This window comes from Hyposmocoma kahamanoa, unplaced genomic scaffold (assembly GCF_003589595.1).
Source record: "Hyposmocoma kahamanoa isolate Upper Pololo Valley unplaced genomic scaffold, ASM358959v1 66, whole genome shotgun sequence".
Classification (NCBI taxonomy): Eukaryota; Metazoa; Arthropoda; class Insecta; order Lepidoptera; family Cosmopterigidae; genus Hyposmocoma; species Hyposmocoma kahamanoa.
The window spans coordinates 10334650-10354548 of record NW_020653854.1 but is presented as its reverse complement, the minus strand read 5'-3'; the positions used below and the strand labels follow the sequence as shown (position 1 = coordinate 10354548).

At 39.1% G+C, this 19899-nt stretch overlaps 1 protein-coding gene across 1 annotated transcript; it reads left to right on the top strand.

The window, feature by feature from the left end:
* Positions 1 to 1176: 1176 nt before the first annotated feature.
* On the top strand, positions 1177 to 19477 carry LOC113231630 (tubulin-specific chaperone D). Its single transcript, XM_026466048.1, has 18 exons — positions 1177 to 1717; positions 2224 to 2383; positions 3118 to 3241; positions 3910 to 4160; positions 5196 to 5350; positions 5783 to 5990; positions 7069 to 7301; positions 9127 to 9396; positions 9772 to 9910; positions 10046 to 10228; positions 10988 to 11224; positions 12580 to 12855; positions 14052 to 14211; positions 14780 to 15029; positions 16597 to 16765; positions 17323 to 17462; positions 18071 to 18226; positions 18968 to 19477. Exons 1-18 carry the CDS (start codon positions 1358 to 1360, stop codon positions 19091 to 19093), a joined length of 3597 nt encoding a protein of 1198 aa, XP_026321833.1. The 5' UTR covers positions 1177 to 1357; the 3' UTR covers positions 19094 to 19477.
* Positions 19478 to 19899: the final 422 nt, after the last annotated feature.

Sequence of the window (19899 nt, the reverse complement as noted above, 5' to 3'; positions counted from 1 at the left end):
CAAGAGCCTGGCTCTTAAATAGGATGATGATGATCAGTCCATGAGTGTAGAGCGCTCGTACACACCTTCCTTGCATTTTGACCGGTCCCCAATGTGAAAAAAGAATACAGCTGTTGCCAAACAAAGCCGAGCAGTAGATATTTTAAAGGACTATCCACACACATCAGAGCCGTGCCCGGGACATGGACGGAGCTTGCTAGTTTGTATGAACTGCAGGCCCGTCCCGGCGCGGGCCCGGACACGGACATGTGTGAACGAGTTCATACAAAATATATGCAACAATTTGAGCCCCTGACGGAGCATGACCCATCCATGGCCCGGGTATGTATGGATAGATTTTAATACCACAACTTGCCACTCGTCAAGCTTGTTGAGTTTATTTCTAATTATAGCATAACGTATATGTATAGATGGGTATATTTTGACTAAGAAAGTCAAATTGATATATTTTTAAGCGTAACAATAATAATGTAATAAATACTGAGAATGAATAAATATTACTACATTTGGAAAATATGACCTTTATTCTCCCCAAGGAGGAGGCTACACCGACAAGAGCATGGCTCTTAAATAAAATGAATGAATGAATGAATTCTCCCCAAATTTATAAACTTGATTTTTGGGGATTTTGAATAATTTGCATTGGCAACGCTGCAAATCGGATGGAAAAATCGGACGTGTATTTTTCAGGAATTGTTCCGTAAAAATTTCCACTTTTTGAAATTTTTCGGATAATTACCCAACAGAAAATATAACCACGTTTTCCATTGCTTTCTGGCAGCACTGTTAATAGATTAGGCGAATTTTCTTCCTTTATTTTTTGCATCCTTTAAGGAATTTTCGCCATTTAGACTACTTCGAGGGGTCGCGCGGCGATTAAAAAAGCAATCGACGCCTCGGTGATGTTTAGGCTGTGTTTGAAATAGGAAAAGGCGATTTTAGGCTACTTAATAAAATGTCTGAGGAATTACAAATTTGATTGGGGTTTTTGTGGGGAATGGAGTTGTAAAATAACTCATTCGGGGGTTTGAGTATTTCTACGTGTGGGGAATTGGCATTTAAATTCGCAAAAGACTGGCAACACTGCTGACCACTGCCTGTCAACTGTCAATTACTGTCTGTCAAGTCAAGTTCCCTGTCAAGTTAATTTTCTGACACTGGCACAAGTCTAGTGGCCGCCAAGGAAATAATATTTTTTTTGTTTTTGTCGAAGGTACTACCTACTTTGTGCGTTTGGGTGGATTTTAGATAATATTCCTTTTTAGCAAATTAATAATAATATAACAATAGCATTTGTAAAATTTTATAACTTTGTTTCTGAGCGACTACGTACACTGCAACTAGTACAATTTTAAAAATGGTTGGGCTTGAAACGGACATAAACCGGGATGACGAATGCGACAATATTGGCTTGGGATGTGCTCTGGAGCACTTTTCCGAGTTCGAGGATGTCATGAATATGATCGATAATGTGAAAAATATTTATAATACCCCAGCTTTAGAGGCAGAATACGATAAACTCTATACAATACTGAAACAATATTACGAGCAACCACATTTACTTGATCCTTATTTGGACAAGATTTTGGCTAAGTTTCTAGCGCTGATTAAGGACAAGGAGTCTCCTATGGAGCTTAAACATGCTACATTTAATTATATGTATCAGATTATTAGAGTAAGAGGGTACAAAGTAGTTGTTAGATATCTCCCACATGAGGTAAGATTTTTAGTTATAATAACATTTAAAGTTTAAAAAAGTAACTGAAATGGCTAATTATTCACATTTTGAGTATAAAATTAAATGGAGTAAAACTATATTATGAGTATTTGTTTTTCAAATTAATGGTTGATCTTTACAACAGGTAGCATACAAATGTTTTTTTTTTTCACATTTGGTTAGTTCGATATACAGATGGGGCAAGCAACTTTTAAGTCTTTGAATGTAGTATTACTTACTTTAAAAAATTAAACAATGTCTCTATGATGCGAAATATCCTATATATTTACAGTACTTTCCTTCTATGTCCCAAACATGCACCCTGCGTAAACTAGCTGTCCTTTTTTACCAATAATTAGACAAATGTGTGCAAGCTAGTGTGAAATCATTACTCGGTAACATTATGAAATGATGCTGCTGCTGCAGGATTGCAACTTTGACCGAGTTTGGTATAAGTCAGCCGCCTATGATATAGTGAATCAAGTTAATTTTTCATCATTTCACAGGTATCAGATCTCTTAACAGTACTTCAGTTTTTGGAAACCCAGGACCCTAACGACAAGGAGACATGGCGCAGCCGATTTGTACTGTTGCTCTGGCTGTCTATTATTGTCATTATTCCTTTCCACATGAGCAGACTAGATGGATTTGCACCTGGACAGCCAGGTTAGTATTTCGGGCCAAATCATGTGAGCTTCACATCCTGGAGTGGAAGCCTATTTTGATCACAAATTGTGCTTATAACTTGGAAACTAGCATTGTCAGTGTTATCTATCAATTTACTTTTACTTCTATGGGGGTGGGATGGGGTGCACCAAAAGGAGCATCTTCGCATGGCATACCATTTCTGAATGTCTGGTGCACTCTGGGCAACACTTGGTGAGGTGAGATGAGATATAGTAAATCTATTTACCACAATGGCATTGGTGTCTGCTAACAATATGATAAGAAATGAAACTATTTTTTCAGATTTAAATCAGGTATATTTGTTTTTTTAAACAAACCAACGTTTCGGGCCCTTTACAGGTCCCGTCAACCGTGACCTGTAAAGGGCCCGAAACGCCGGTTTGTTTGAAAAAACAAATATACGTGATTTAAATTCGAAAAAATAGTTTCATTTCCTATGTGTAACAATCGCGAAATCCTAAGAACTCGAAATATGATAAGAAGATTGGATTTATGTTACATAGTAATAGCAAAAACAGATTCAAATCCTCAAAGTATATGTGGTATCATGTGTGTTGTTTTTATGGATATACATATATGTATTTTAAAGGCAAATGCAAACTTTTATGAATTATTAGACAAATAAATAATCTTAGTTTTAAATAAAATAAAAAACGTAAACATGTTTCACAGTAAGTTGTATGTAACAAATAATTCCCATAATTAAATTTTAGATGCTGGCACTTCAAAGAAACTGACCATAATGGAAAGAATACTCAACATTTGTAAGACATATGCTTTGAGTAAGGATGTATGTGCTGAAGCCACTGCATTTCTAGCTTCTAAGTTTCTTGTAAGGTATGTAAATACAATAATTTGATACTTCATTTTTATTTCTTATACTCCTTCAAACTTCATTTTCGTAGGGAGTAAATGACCATTAATGAAACAAGAGGTAATATGGCTATATCAAGTAGTACACATTATAATAAAATTGATGTCTTTGTTCTATACTTCCACATAAGCTGGTCTTACATAGTTTTTTCACTGCCTCCAATTTTAAAATAATAATAAAAATGGTTGCCGACTCAGAGTTTAGGGACTTCAATTAATTGAACAACCCACATAAATTGCTGCCTGTATAATGGGAACTGAGCCAATGGGAAGTGTGGTGCCACACAGGGTGGTATTTTTTAGGTTAGAAATTTTTGATGAAATCTCTTGTAAATCCTGGTTCTTATATTTTTTTATTTATTGACAAAACCTAGTTCCAATCTGTATGTTGTTTTACGATCTTTGTTTTTTATATCTGTTGTTATTAAATAAAATTTATTTTATATATTTGAGTTTTTATGATACATGTGTCTCAATCCAGTTGAGGTATTTAAACTAAGATTGACCATAGTCAATATTTTTAAATTAAAATGGAACACCATAATAATGATAAAAATTCTATAATAATGTTGTTAGGAAGCTACAGAAGTAATTCAATAAAAATCAATCAAAATTCTATACTTTCTTTACAGATCAGATGTAAAAGAACTCTACTTGGGCGCATTTTTTGATTGGGCCCGTGATTTACATTCTAATTTGGATGATGAGAAAAAGATACATTATGGGGTATTGGCTGCAGTTGCTGCAGTCCTTAAACATGGAAAAGGAGAGGACCTATTACCATTTGCACCTAAGTTATTAGACTGGGTTACTAAGCTGAATTATAAGCAGCACAAACTTATGTTAATAAGAAAGTATGGTGTTAAAATTGTCCAGAGAATTGGTAAGTTTATATTTGGGTATTGATTTTAAAGTATTGTCACATATTAAACTTTGTAAATTTCTTGGACAATATAATGGGGACCTTTCGCAACAATAACTTGCGGATGCTGTAATATTAGATTGTGCAACAAGTGCATAGAACGCGTCATTTTACCCGAGACGAGTATATCCACCCGAGTTATACCACCCAAGGGATACTTAAGTCTAGGGTGAAATGGGTTTTATGAACGAGTTATACACTCTGCTTTTCACTTCGATTGCGAGGAAATTAAACAGCTATATTACAAATAAACGATTATTTAATTAAAATTGAATGTAAAAATACAACAATTAGACCATCACAAAAAACCACCGGTTTTTTTTTATTTTATGTACTAGAGCATAAAATCCTATTTTATGCACTAGAGCCATTCGACATGGACGTCGGGTCCGCGCTAAAAAGTGTCCGAACTTATAGGGCGTTAAAATCGTATACAGAGCGTCATTCACGCTTTAGTCTTCGTTTGTTCGACTGACAGCGAAGCAAGCAAAATTAGACAGTACTGCGATGACATTACAATTTAAATTCAACGTTTTAGCTTTTTCATATTCCTTTACATGTCATTACGTTTAAATAGGTTGACTTGGGACATTTTTTTCGTGGTTTTTGTATTAGACCCGTCGTCCATTTATTTGTAAGTCAATGACTAGAGCATAAAATCCTATTTTATGCAGCCTACACCCAGCATAAATACGAACTTCAAGAAGTGAAAAAGTTATTAAATTTTTGTATCAATGATTTGCAATGTTGCTTTTCTCTTCAGATTTCTATGACTTTTCCTACATCAGCTTAATAACTACATATGTTCTCATGGTTATACCATGTTATACTATGTTAGTTTTATTGCGATTTAGACCAACAAAATGAGGAAAATGAAGGTTGAAATGGCAATTAAATTGAAGAGTTTTGACTCTAACGCCCATTTTGTATGGCAATGGGCATTTTAGTTGCCAGCCTTTACATACCTGTTGGTTAACTGGAATATTTTTTTGTAAGGGTTAACATTCCTCCGGCCGCGTGTGGTGTCATGGCGGTACACACGAGGCTCGCGATCCTTGGCAGTTACACTAGGTGGCACCACCGCTGCGGCCGGTGATACGGAATCTATGGCAATTTCACCGGATGATGATGACCAGGACATTCCACAAGAGGTATGAATCTCGTTGCAATTGCTGATGATGTGGTTGCGTGAGTAAGTCCTATTAATGCGGCCATTTTCTATAACAATTTAAACGATAATAGCTATCTTGCAGTTTATTGTCATGTAACGTGAATGATGTTCAAACTTGAACATTCTGAGTTTGAATTGAAAAGTTCTGAGCAGGTTTCTGAAATATATGGTTAGGACATTTCAATTTAAACTAGTCTCGCGCTCGAGTTACGCAGTTAAGGGGCCAGACAGCATAAGACAACATTTTACTTTCAGTAGTGGACATTTTACAGTGGATGATGATGGATAGTTGTAACTGTTGTTGTGAAATATAAAAAAACGAAAAAACGAAAAAAAATCAAATATGGAGGATCTTGGTCCAATGAGCATAAATTAACTGTTTTCTTTATTAATGAATTTAACTTTTTTTTAGGTCGAGGATGTAGTAGAACTTCTGCTGTGTTCTCTTCGTGACGACGATACAGTAGTCCGATGGTCGGCCGCCAAAGGTGTTGGCAGGATTGGTGCGAGACTACCCGTGCTTGCCGCCGCGGATGTTTGTGAGAGTGTGCTGACCTTGTTTGAGCCCAATGAGCGGGAGACTGCTTGGCATGGAGGTTGTATGGCACTCGCTGAGCTAGGTATGCTAGTTTTTATACTGTTAAATTACAAATATTATAATAAATTATTTTATGTGGAGATAGTGGATTATAGTAGCAGTAGAGCTCCTTGTAAAAGTCCTCGTCCAGGGACTTACCAGGGACCAGGGATTCCTGAATTCCGTTTTCGAAGTGTTAGGGTGCTGGTGAAATTACAGGCACATGGGACTTGTCAACTTATGTCTCAGGGTGTCGGGCGCAGTGGCAGTACCCGTCAGATCTTTGTGATTTAAACCTCTGAGTGGCACTGCAACTGTTATGGACGGACATATCGTTTACTATCACGCGCATGATATGTTCGTCCCGTCACTAGTATTATAAAAAAAATCAGAATGAAAACCAAGTACACCCTGATGGTCGAGCGTTTGGAGTCCCGCCACAACCTCTGTTTTTATTTCGTTTTGTGGTGAAAGTGACGGCCGATCATCTATCGAACTTCGTTAAGGAGTTTAGGCCAAAGGGCGTCGTATACCGATGATTCTTCGATTTTATGCGTCATTGTTGTCTGATTTAAAAAGTTAAATAAAATATAATAACAACCGAGACAAAAGTTCAACTAGTTCCACCAATGGAATAAGCTGTAGTAAAATCCGAAACTCGAGAGTCCGTGACTACCAAAAATCAACACAGTAAAGGAAGAAGTTCGATCTTATGCTGTTAAGCACAAAGAGCGACTGCATCACCACCCTAACCTGCTGGCAGGGCTAACCAAAGAGTGCCTTATACATAACGAGTATATAGTCATCGGGTCATAAGGCCCCTGGTGGTTAACGCGTGAAGTATTTTTTCCCTATACATATATATATCTCCAAATACATGCTTTCTACTGGCTTTCTAGGTTCATGTTTTTATTTAAACTTGTTTAGAAGCTAATACACTGCCTTTATGTAATATATTTCGGGTCCTGAAGAATTATTTAAAAATTGTATGGTAAAAAAGAGATGCCAGCGCCGTCTATTGATTAATGACACCCATGTTCTTGGACCTACAAAGCAAAATGTACGTAGTGATTAGACCGTGGGGCAAACGTAATCTTTTTCATTTTCTGTATATATTGCAGCACGTCGCGGCCTCCTATCACCCCAGCAACTAGGGTCGGCAGTTTCGGCCGTGGTGGCAGCGTTGTCTCGCGACGAGCCGCGATTGGCCGGCGGCGGCGGAGGCCGCGCTGCACGGGACTCCGCGTGTCACGCTGCATGGGCCTTCGCCAGGGCGTACGACGCCAATGAACTAGCCCCCTATGCAAACACGCTGGCCAATGCGTTGATTGCTACTGCCTGTTTTGATAGAGAGGTATGTTCCAAGAAAAAATATATTCACCGATGTAACACCATATTATAATTTTTTTTAATAATATCTAGGACGCGACTAACAAATCGTGCGCCTGATGGTAAGCTAAACGCCTGTCCATAATAGTTGCAGCGCCAGCTTTAAATTGCGAAGATCTGAGGGGCACTGCCACTGTGCCCGACACCCTGAGACATAAGTTGACATGTCCTATGTGCCTGTAATTTCACGAGCACCCTTACCCTTTCAAAACCGGAGCACAGTAATGTTGACATTACTGCTTGGCGGCAAAAATGGGCAAGGAGGCAGTACTACACTTTTTTTTTACCTGGAGAAATGCGTTACGCATACCGCGCGCCCGGGGGAGGCGCGGGGTTATGTGGGACTCTTCTCTAAGAAGAGAGGCCTACCCACTAAAACTCCGGGGGTGTTCCTCCACGCACCTTGTGGCGGGAACGCCGGAACGTTTCCGCATTCTTCCGCGAACCCACCGGTGCCGTCCGTTTGCACGGACCTTCCCAGAGTCCAGGGTGGGAATAGTTCACCCTTTTCTCCTAGTTGCAGGGGACTGCCTGGAACACTTGGCAATCCGTTACCGTCGCCACGGACCCCCTTTATGTTCGAGCGGTAGGATTCCCCAATCCTGACGCCCGAGGACCCCTACGGGGGCGGAAGCAGGGCCTTCCACCGCCCGCCTTCTTCGCCCCGTTCCCCTCCTGCGGATCGGAGCCGAGAGTGGATCGTCCTCTCGATTTCGCTCCGCAACCTCCTTCTGCGCCATCATTTCCTCGCAGAATGAGGCTATCTCCTCCCATGACGCCACGTCGGCGACCATGGCCTTGACCACGGCCGGCAGCGAGAGGTCATTTCCCACCACTGCAGCGAGGGAAGCGCGTTGATGCGCCCACGCTTAGCACTCTGCGAGCAGTTCCTCACTGCAAGAGCAGTGGTGACATGCCGGCAGTGGCTCTCTACCGACTATGTGGCACAGATACCTGCCGAAGCTACCATGCCTCCTCCTCGGTGGTCGGTCCTTCTTCGTGGGCTCGTGCGTCTGCGCGTCGCCTATACATCTCCGCAAGGACCCCAGCATCGAAGTCCCAGAGAGACGCACCAGCGAGCACACACGCCGCCTGCTCTGACCGCCATGACCTGCTGTAGCTTACGCAGCTCGGCCTTGTTCGGGCCGGTCAGAGCTCCGACCCACACCGGTGCGCCATATAGCGCCATGGACCTTTACCACGCCGGAATATAACCGTCGGCAGGTCACATTCGGACCGCCCAGATTAGGTAAGAGGCTTCAGAGAGCAGATGCATACAGTACTATCCTGGACGAATTCTTTCACAAGGCAAGTGTACCTTACTTAAGTCACAAAACTAACTTATTTGAAATAAGATCAATGATGTACAGATCTACTACTTAACTGTGTTGGTTTTTGAAGTAGCTGAGCGGTGCGGGAGGAGTTACAGTTTACGTAACAGTTATGTCGCCTGCACACAGGATTATTTCAACAAGATTTTTTGACGATATTCATTTGTGTTCGTCCTGGGAAATACTGCCATTTTACCTATTTTTGCCGCCAAACAATAATGTTAGCATTACTGTGTTCCGGTTTTGAAGGATAAGGGTGCTGGTCAAATTACAGGCACATGGGACTTGTCAACTTGTGTCTCAGAGTGTCGGGCGCACTGGCAGTGCCCCCTCAGATCTTTGCGATTTCAATCTCTGAGTGGCTCTGCAACTGTTATGAACAGGCGTGTATCTTATCATCAGGCGCACGACTTGTTTGTTCCTTCACTTGATATTATAAAAAAATCCTATATCTTTCAGATAAACTGTCGTCGTGCTGCGTCAGCGGCTTATCAAGAAAACGTGGGCCGACATGGCATGTTCCCTCATGGAATTGACATTCTAACTACGGCAGATTTTCAAACTGTGGGCCCACGGAATAACGCATACTTGGTGATCGCACCTCAAGTTGCAACCTACAGTGAATATACGCAGCCATTAATTGATCATCTAGTCGATTTGAAAGTCGAACATTGGGACTGCGCTATACGAGAACTCGCAGCTAAAGCGCTTAATAAAATTACCCCTACGGTATGTAAACTTTTTTGTGGAGCACGCAGCATACTATCTATTTCCTTTGTTAAAACTTGGTGCTGGCAGCATATTTTGTAAAAAGATAAAAATAATAATTCACATTTAGAACGACACCGTACGTCAATATTTTTGCAATTCCTGACATATGTGTTTTAGCTTTAGCTAGGATAAGTAGGTTAATTATTTTTAGTTTACTATCATTTCTAATTTTGTATTTATTTCTATATTCTTCACACTGTTTTCAATATCAGGCTTTGTAACGAAATAATTATTACAAATGTGCGAGGTAAGAAAATATAATGAAATGTATATTTTCTTAATATTTAAATAAACAAAAATCTTTTGTCTATATTCGTGTTATCTTTTGTCTAGCTTCCTGAATACGTGGCAACGGTGGTTTTGCCAAAGCTCGTGAATAAAACGGAGTCTATTGACTTGAATGTGCGTCATGGAGCTATTCTGGGCATCGGTGAGACCATCTTGGCATTGTCTCAAGCTAAGTTAGTTGATGGTAAGTGTTAACTACTTAACTACAGGTATATTCATTGTAAAGAAAGAAAAAAATAAAAAGTGGCTATTAACTTAAAATTTGTTGGCTATATTTGTATGTATACAATGTCGAAGTTCACTGTAAACTTGTCAACAGGTAAAAACGCTGATACGCTGATATCGCCGGAGATATTAATATCGGTGCGGGAGCTGGTGAGCCGCTTGCGAGCGCGGCAGCAGTTCCGCGGGTTGGGCGGTGAACTGATGCGCCAGGCATGTTGCCACTGCATCGCTGCGCTGGCGCAGGCCGCCGCGCCCTACCACGGACATGAAACTATCGGTCAGCGAACTTACTCTTACATTGTAATATTATCATAATGTTTTAAAAACTGATGCAAAGATCGAACTATACATAAAAAAAAAATACAACATCTCTCATCATCTTCTGGTAGCTGTAAAAGTACCTGGCTGAGAGACGAAACTTCATAAGTTTCTCAAAGGTGGAGTCGACGACAATAGGCCGTTTATACCTAATACAGATATGTATCTGTAACAAGCACATAGAGAAATTCGTAAAATCTACTGATTTAGTCTTGTTTTTTTTTTATATAAAATGTAAGTGCGATTTGACCTTCATCTAACCTGATGGAAAGTAACGATGAGGTCGACGACGGAGCATGCACACCTGTCTGTAGCTTAGTTGGTTAGAGCGGTGACCTCGGCATGGCAACAGTCGCTGGTGTGTGTTCATTCACATTGAAGGAATTTTGCTTTTATGTTGTTGGTAATTTGTATCACTAGGTAATCTAACAATTTTATATATATATTTTTTTATATTTTGTATTATTTATATTAAATTGACTCAGCGCCACTCTGCGGTTACTTTGAGGTCGCTGGTTATACTTCGTAAACAAACTTTTCAAAATTTCTTTTTTTTTTCCAGCCCCTATCACAAATTTAAATAATTTTACGGGTTGCTCAGTATGAAAGTTGGGGTAGGTTTTTGAAATTGGTTCTGGTTGTTTACGTCACAAGAGTTACTTTATTACGACGAATTCTTTAGAATTATGATTGTTTAATAAATATTATGCGTTTACAGACGAGTGGCTAAACCTTATCGAAGAATGCCTCTCTCACGAAGTACAAGCGATTCGCGAAAAAGCAATTCACGCGCTACCACTCGTGTTCGATCAATACTTGCGCGACGATAACCTTATGTATGGCGAATTGAACGCTAAACAGAAGCGTATGCAATTGATGGACAAATATTGTGAACAGCTGACTAACACTGGAGTCAATGGCCTTGTGCTGCGAATGGGTTATGCTAGAGCTGTTGGTAAGTTTACTTTTTGTTACATTTGCTGGGTTCAAATTGTCAGCGCACATAGGCTTTGATCCGGACACTTTCTACATAGGGCGCACTATAAACTGTTTCCAAAACTGGCCACTTACATTAATAATTTTTAAAAAGTAATTACAACATTTGAGAATTGAACTCTTTGGCTGTAAAATACAGTTTGTTTCATCCGACTGTCACTTGTTTTTACATTGTGGCGTCATTTTAGAAATTGGTTGTCTACATCATGGATTTAGCTCGTGAAAATTTTCGTAGTATGATTTTCAACGACTTTAAGTGTAATTTAACAGTTCAGCGAAGCTTCGCTCGGCTTCAATCTGCTTTTGGCAATGAAGCACTATGCAGAATGCAAAAAACGGATCGCGTCACTTGGTGCAATGCCATGCTTACCAGATCCAACGAAGGGGCGTCAAATTTGGTGTGGGACATAGTAAAAGGTGACGAAACATGGATTTATAGTTACGATCCCAAAACAAAGCAGCAATCGAGCGTATGGGTCTTTCAAGATGAGCCGAAACCAACCAAAGTGGCGTGTGTCCAAAATGCCTCTAGGCGGAGGATTGCCTCTTTTTTTTAATAAAACTGGACACGTAACTACTGTTGCTTTGGAGAATCGTTGTACCGTAAATAGTGATTGGTAGACGACCATTGGTTTGCCGGAAGTTATTGACAAACTCCGTAAAAATAACCGTAAACGCCGTATCATCTAGTACCACGATAATGCCAGTTCTCACACGGCCAGATAGACAAATGAATTTTTGAAGGTGAACAACGTTGACCTTGCCATCCCGCGTACAGTCTCGACCTGGCACTTTGTGGCTTTTATTTCCAAAAATTAAGAACCAGTTACGCGATCAACGATTTACATCATCGGCTCAGATGGCGCAGTGTATGAAAAATATGTTTCAGAGATTGTCACAGAGGAGTGGCATAAATGTTTTCAACATTGGTTCATTCGTATGAAAAAGTGCATTAACGCTAACGGAGAATATTTTGAGATACAATAAATTCATTTCTGACCATTTATATTATTTTTTTTCTTATTCATTCCAGAAACTTATAGTGCGCCACACGTACTAAACAAATTTTTGTATTTGCTGTGAATTTTCCAAATTGCGAAGTGTAAGGAATTCCTGAGGATGTACATCTATTACGTGTTTCTAATTTAACTATTTTATTGGTTTGTCAATTCAAGTTTAAATTTCGATACTCGTGGGCGAAATACGCTCTGGGTGGTCTAGTTATTTTGTTTTATTCACGAGACGACTACGATTTCACTTCGTCACGGCAACATGACCCGGTTTTATTATAAAAACTTTTTAAATACATTACAGGTGCTCTTCCGAAATTCGTTCTCATCGAACATCTACAAACCGTGGTTCAATCTCTGATCGACTGTACAAAAGTGACGGAAAGCACCTTAAAATGGGCGGAAGCTCGTCGCGACGCGGTTATTGGTTTGACCGAAGTCTGTCAAACTATAGGCATTGTAAATGGAGTTGAAAAGTACATTGGGGAGATCGTAGATGCACTGCTGGATTGTTTACAAGAATACACTGTTGATATGAGAGGCGATATCGGGGCGTGGGTTAGGGAAGCTAGTATGACGGGTAAGTTTCTGGTGACTATTTTGCTTTATGACAGGTTTCATAAAGTTACACATGACGGAGAAATATAGTTTAACATCTTATCACTAACTCACATCTCAACAATGACTAATATTAAACGGTGCCTGTTAAGACACAAAATTTCCTTTTGTCTAATGCTAAAAAAATTGCTTTGAAGCATCGTACATTAACTTGACTGATACGCCAATGGCGCTTTAAAGCGTCAATGTTTTGTATATTCTAGCTCAGTATGGATCCAAAGTTGCATTTTATGTTCAGTTACGTTCTTCTTAGACTTATGAGAATTGAAGTAATATAAGGTGGAAATTCATAACATGTCACATCAGTCACATCACTATAACAGGCTTGGTGTCTAGGGAACGAAACTAATTTTTGTCAGTGGCGGTCAAAAGTCACATACTTTTATTTATGGCAGTGCTACACACAAGCAGATTCATCAAGTTGTCGATTTATTATTTTTGCCCTTAGAAAGATGATTATATTTTTTAGATCTGCTGTTCGATAGAATCCACAACTTTAAGGTAGGCGTCCACAGATCCGCAACTTACGCGTCGGACGGATCGCATTATACGGATTTTAGTATTCTTTGTAGAAGTTCATACAAGTGCGTCCACTGATCCGCATCGCACGGACCGCACGCACCGGCCTGTCGGTAATGCCGACGCAGTTGCTCGTAGGGGCAACTTTTCTGATGCGTGCCGACGTCACGGATTGAGTGGACGCGCACCGCGTTGCGTTGCGATCTCTGCTTAAATATGTCATGTATCCAGATATCATGTTTCCTTTTGTTTGTTTTTTTCTCTTCTTTCTTCTTCAACCAACAATCAAGCCACCACGACAGTTACACTCACGCAAGTTACATTCGTCCGCTCACTACGAAAAGTGGCGTCGACAATCCGATAGCTAGTAGTTGCGTCGGCAATCCGATTGGTGCGGATACAGTGGACCCACTGCCACAAACGGGGTCGTTTGATGCGATCCGTCCGATGCGTGCGCTACCGATCTGTGGACGCCTACCTTTATACGTCAGAATGATTCTTGTATTGTAATGTAGTACTAACTTAACTTCGACCCATAATCACGAAGTGTTAAACCGTCGATTTTCTATATGGCTTCCTTATATATGTCTGATTAATCGTAATGCTATACAAAGTTTGATTTCTGTTTTCGATACCAAGGCCTCCTCTCAATCTGCCGTCAATGCGCTGTAGAAGCTCCCTATCTCAACACTGCTGACATTATGAGGGAAATAATGAGTGGCATCGCGCAGCAGGCGGTTGAAAAAATCGATCGCACTAGAGCACATGCCGGGAGGATATTTACGTCTTTAATTTACAAGTACGTCAATTGTATATGATCATCATCAGTCATGAACAGCCAATATCTAAGAAATTTTGACGACCTCGTGGTCTAACGGTTTACGTTTTAGGCGCTGGATGCGGAGGTCCCGAGTTCGATTCCCGCTAGGACCAATATGGGAAAAGTTTTTTTCAAATTGGTTCTGATCTGGGTGTTTTGGGAATGAATTCGTTGCTCTGATACTTATAAGGTTTAGGGATGTCTTAGTTTGAGACCAGGCATTTGATGTGGTTGTTTGGCACATATTATTATTAATAATAAGATTTCTAAATTGAAATTAAAAATAGATTTTTTGGTAACATATGTGTCTATTTTCTTATTTAATAACACTTAAACGATTTCGGTGACAGAGGTTAGTATTATTGCTAGAGTAGTGGTACCGAGTTCGAGGTAGGGTCTACATGTAAAACGAACCTTCCTAATTTAATTCTGGTCTGGGTGCTTTGCGTAGTGTCCTAGAGCGAATTTTTTTGCTCTGGTACATGCAGTACAGGCTTCCATATTTTGAGACCATTATTATTATTATGATGTGGTATTTACCTTCCAGCGATCCTCCAATCACAAACATTCCCCACCACGACGCTCTAAAACGCATTTTCCCATCTGACGAAGTGGAATTAAAACCCCAAACAAATGAGGACGAAAACGAAGCTACCAGCGAGAATTCAAACGTAGTACTATGGCTGTTTCCTGGACACACCATGCCTAGATTCGTTCAGCTGTTGCGCTATCCTGCGTATAGATACAATGTCGTCAAAGGCTTGGTCGTCAGTGGCGGAGAGCTTACTGAGAGCCTGGTATGTATTTTTATAAAAAATCCTGTGCACGAATGAATTGAATTCTTACTTAACGTAATAGCTAGATCGCTATCGTAACACCAAACTAAGCAGGGTTCAAAATTGTCAAGGCAGATTAAAATGTCGTAAGGATGCGTATGGTGAAATTTCAACTTTTAAATGCTATCGATATTATGAATATGGGATCGATTTCTAATTTATGATATTTTTTAATTTATTTATGGGTCCGAATATATGGGTGGTGTCCTTCATAAATGAGTGAACCCACAGAAAATCGTAAAATAACTTATGTATGCAGTCTTATACCTTGGGACATGAAGTTTAATATTTTTTTTATTATTTTCATTAAAATCATTAAAAATAATTAGTAATTGTTAAGTCAAAATATTGTTTCCCGAACACCTAGTTCGTCTCATAGGCGAATTTCGCAAAAAAGTGTTACATGTGGTTAAACTATGAATACGAATTACAACACTACCTTTTCTTTTTGGTTTGTAACTATTTTTAGATTTAGTTTAAGTACATGTTTTATAGCTTTTTGACAACGTAAATACTTTAAATTTTGTCATGTAATTTAAAATAATCATAAATAATAATTTGGCTATTGACGGTGCGTCAATTCCGCACTAAAAGTTAATTGATTTATATCAATTTGAAAGAAAACGAATGAAGGCGAATGTGAGTAAAACGAAGGCGACGCGAGAGATAAAAAAAAATGAAAGAATTTGTGTTGCTGGCTGAGTAGTCTATTGATAATAGATGGTTAGTGTGAAGATAAAGTAATAATTGTGTTGTCGAATTTTGCATAAACCATTTTTATTTAATTACTTATCATAAGTTTGTTATCTTACAAAAATTAACTACATTCATTGCAAATCATTTGATAACAATCTTTATAGCTGAATATCTCGTAACTGTCCTTTTGTGGGCTAACACATATATGCAGAACTGAATGTGTTAGAATTGATTATGAAATAGAAATAAAATGCTAAACAATTCTAGATTTGAGGAGCTATTGTTCAAATGACCATAACCACAACAATCAACACATTTACTATTTGTTGTAATCGTTTAAACACCGAGCGACCGCTTTAATTCTAAAATGAATGGCGCATGCGATGACCTGCCCTATGCGACTCAAGTGCACCGTGAGATTATGCGAATATGTGTGTCCGTACACGGCGTGCTGTGGACGCGCATGCAAAAAAATTTACTTGACCATTATCCGACAGCGATGTGATTTATTCTTTAAAATATGTGGTGAAAATGAAACGTGGCCGCTTTTGGTGTCACACTGACTACCTTCGGGCCGTTATTCCGCCGCGAACTACGCTTGGAACTTCTGTGTGGCACGCCCCGGCACGCATTCGCTTCTCGCAGGTCCGCCCCCGGACCGCTTTTCCAGCTGTACCGCCTCTGTGTGGATTGAGCTTAAGTGAGATTACTACATAGATTATCTAACTTTTTGTTAGTTTTGTGTCATAAGTAAACCTTGTGAGCTTTTCTCGGTCTTTCCCTGTGAGATACTTTTTTTAGACGTACAACGTTATTATAATTTTAATTTCAGGTGAAGCACACAACTCAATCTCTCTACACGTACTTAAACACGCTGCATAGCGACAAAGACATGTTGAAATCTATTTGCGATACCATTATCAAAGTATTCTCAGACAATATACACGTTAGAAGGATTACTGGACCTATTTTTAACTTCTTGGATAGACTGTTGAGTTCCGGTGAGTAGAATTGTATAAAATTAAAGATGACAAGCTAGTGTTGACTTTTGTCATCACTTTCATCATATCAGCACCGAGACAAACTCGTGTAAGTTTAAGGGTGTAAAGAAAACATGCGATGTAAAAATTTTTTTAAGTGTTAAATTAATTCTTCGATTTTCTACAACATGGTAAACCTCAATCTTCGGCAACATGATCAGGGTCACTTGGGGATCCTAAAACGTTGGTGTTCATACTTCTCACTTCAACGTTCGTGCTCTGAAAAAAAAATGAAATTAATTCTTATAAAGACTCAACACGGCATTAAGGGATTTGGGGAAGACTTCTGAATCTTCTTCAAAAGGCGGGTACTTTGGAACACGATTTTAGGGTCCTAAAATTAGAGTTTTTTCAAGGCAAGAGTGAATGTACTATATTATTTCCTTGAAATGCGAACTTATCCACAAATAACCTAAACTGTCCATCTTTAATAGATTACTTATCAAATCAGAACTGTTCAGACTCCGAAAATATTGAAATTTCGAAATTACCTACTCATGTAAATATCATTTGTTCAGGCTCAGTTTCGCCAATACTCGAAGATCCAGAGTCCACGTTTGCAATGGATGTTCTGAAGTACCTTAAGCTGGAATTAAGGGGAGCGAAAAATATCTACAAACTTCTTGATTCCATCAATGTCCTATGTCAATTGATTCAGGTAAGTGTGATAGTTTTTATATTACCGCATTTTTCAGGTCACAAGAAGTTTGCTCTTCGTACCGCGCAGTGAGCATAAATAATACTAGAGACGCAATGTCCTACAAACAGTTGTCTAAAATGTGGGACCACTTTGCAAATTTAAAGACTAGCTTTGAAACTGATTGAAATTTCAAAGAAAAATATATTTGTCTCGTTTTTTTCTAATGTCAAACTATTATGTCAAAATGAAATAGTCATTTAGGGATACGACCATTGTTACCGGTTTAAAAATAATTTTCCCTAATAGCCTCACTGGAAAGAGACAGTGGAGATAGATAGTAATCTGCCGTCAAGCACTAATGTGAGCATTACTGTGTTTCGGTTATGAAGGGTAAGGGTGCTGGTGAAATTACAGACATCTGGGATTTGTCAACTACGTCTCAGGATGACGGGCTGCAACCGTCATGGATAGGCGTGTGGCTTCGCCACCAAGCGCACGACTTCGTAGTCTCGTCGCTTGAAATCACAAAATAAAGCCACTGCCGGATGTGGTATCGTTTTTGTAGGAGATGGAAGGAGATACGTTACAAAATTCTTATCAATATTCTTCAAATGTTTTGTTCGCAGGTGGGTGGTACGGTTTGTAGTCAGGCACTAGGGCAGCTGGTCATCTGCTTGTGTTACGCCGACCGCTACGTGCGACGTTGCGCTGCTGCCAGATTGTACGAAGCCCTTACGCTGTACGGAGACGAGAGTTCTGTGCCATCGGAGAACTTGGATCAGGTAATTTGGATAAGCGTTTGAGCTTTGCAAGACAGGACTGATCCAACAGCAAAGGACGGGGAATGAAATGGATATGTATTGATTTATACTGCATCGTCCGCATCGCTTTGACAATTCTGTTGCGTTTCGACGCCTGCAATGAATCCTGAAGCAAATGTCGTGTAATACTTATGAAGAATATACTTACATAAAGTAGATACTAGTTTATCCTCCCGTTGATTCCGATTAAAATATTTGAAACTATTTATAAAAAAAAACCGACCTCGAAAGTTCATAAAAAAACCGACCTCGAAAGTTCATAGAATTACATCTATTTGCCAAGTTTTATTTGGAATCTGTTACGGGACACAGCGCAAAACCGGTTTCATTCCCTAGTAGTAGGGTAGGGTAGAAGTACCCTTAGAGGTGGAATATTTTCTTCAAATTTAAATGGGACCAATACTGAGGCAAAAAAAATCATCGAAACTGTTTTACAAGCCGGAGTAATCGCGTAACACGCACACACAAAAATATTCAGTCGAATTGAGAACCTTTTTTTTAAGTTGGTTAAAAAATGATTTAACTTCTGTAGTTCTCTGTAGTGAATAACTTAGCTTATTTGTAATAAATAAAAAAGGCAAAAAAAGTCAATAAGCATCTTTGCTACCTTATGGAATGTTATAATCTTTTGAGCTACATTGTTTGATAATTAATTCGTCAAGCACTGCGGCTCGTTAACTAATCTTCTTTATTCTGTACTAGGTAATGACCGTCCTAGCCGAAACCGACTGGGAGAAAGACGTGTCAGAACTGAGGCCAATAAGGAACGAGCTCTGCGATCTCATGAATGTAAAACGGCCAGTTTTGAAACAGAAGCCTACGTCGTAATATCAGCTTTAATTTGCTTTTGCGTATTACCTCTTTGAAGCAATGAGGAGGAAATTTGCCAATAGAAAGTAACTGGCAGTCAACCAATCACAAACACCCGATTTATTTAAAAAATTGTTCCAGCGTCTGTGGTTAGTTGTTGACTTAAACGGCACTGTTGTCTCTTCCCCGTTTATTGCGTAGTGCCTTAATCGTGACACTTTTATTTTTCTCCAGAACTTGCTTTGTATGATTGCTTAATATGTGATACTAATGTATGAAAGAAGTTCTTTTCGCTTATATATATAGTTTAACAATGTCTGACGGATTATATTTTTATAATGAGCTGATCTTGAATATTTCTGCATTTATGTTACTCCACGTGATAATATACGTATTTATTTATTCTTATTAATTGGTTTTATTTAACAATTAATCGTTAGTCGTTTACTCTGTAGCAGTTGTTTAATGTGAATAAATCGGGGACCCAAAACAGTCAGTCAAACAGTCACTCCTTCCACCAGCATCCTTACCCCTGGGAGATCGATGTGGACTTTTTGTCCAAACAGATCCCCCTGGGGATAAGTATCCATTAATGGTACCGAAATTTTAAGTAGTATTTTATTTAACATGTTACAATTACAATTAACAGACTACAAATAATACTTATGAACTAGGTATTACATTGTAAAATTATAAACATGATATCCAAATACATTAATGTAAGATATATATCTTATGTACTATTTTAGACACATATGTAAAATAGTCTGACGTTTGGTCACTACCTCAATCTATATGATATATATATCTATATATATATATAT

What these genes read in the sequence shown, in the direction of transcription:
- LOC113231630 (XM_026466048.1), top strand. Translation starts at nt 1,358, where the DNA reads ATGGTTGGGCTTGAAACGGACATAAACCGGGATGACGAATGCGACAAT. An exon ending in TAGGGAAGCTAGTATGACGG is followed by an intron (nt 12,856 to 14,051) that starts GTAAGTTTCTGG and finishes TTCGATACCAAG; the next exon opens with GCCTCCTCTCAATCTGCCGT. An exon ending in GGATAGACTGTTGAGTTCCG is followed by an intron (nt 16,766 to 17,322) that starts GTGAGTAGAATT and finishes TCATTTGTTCAG; the next exon opens with GCTCAGTTTCGCCAATACTC.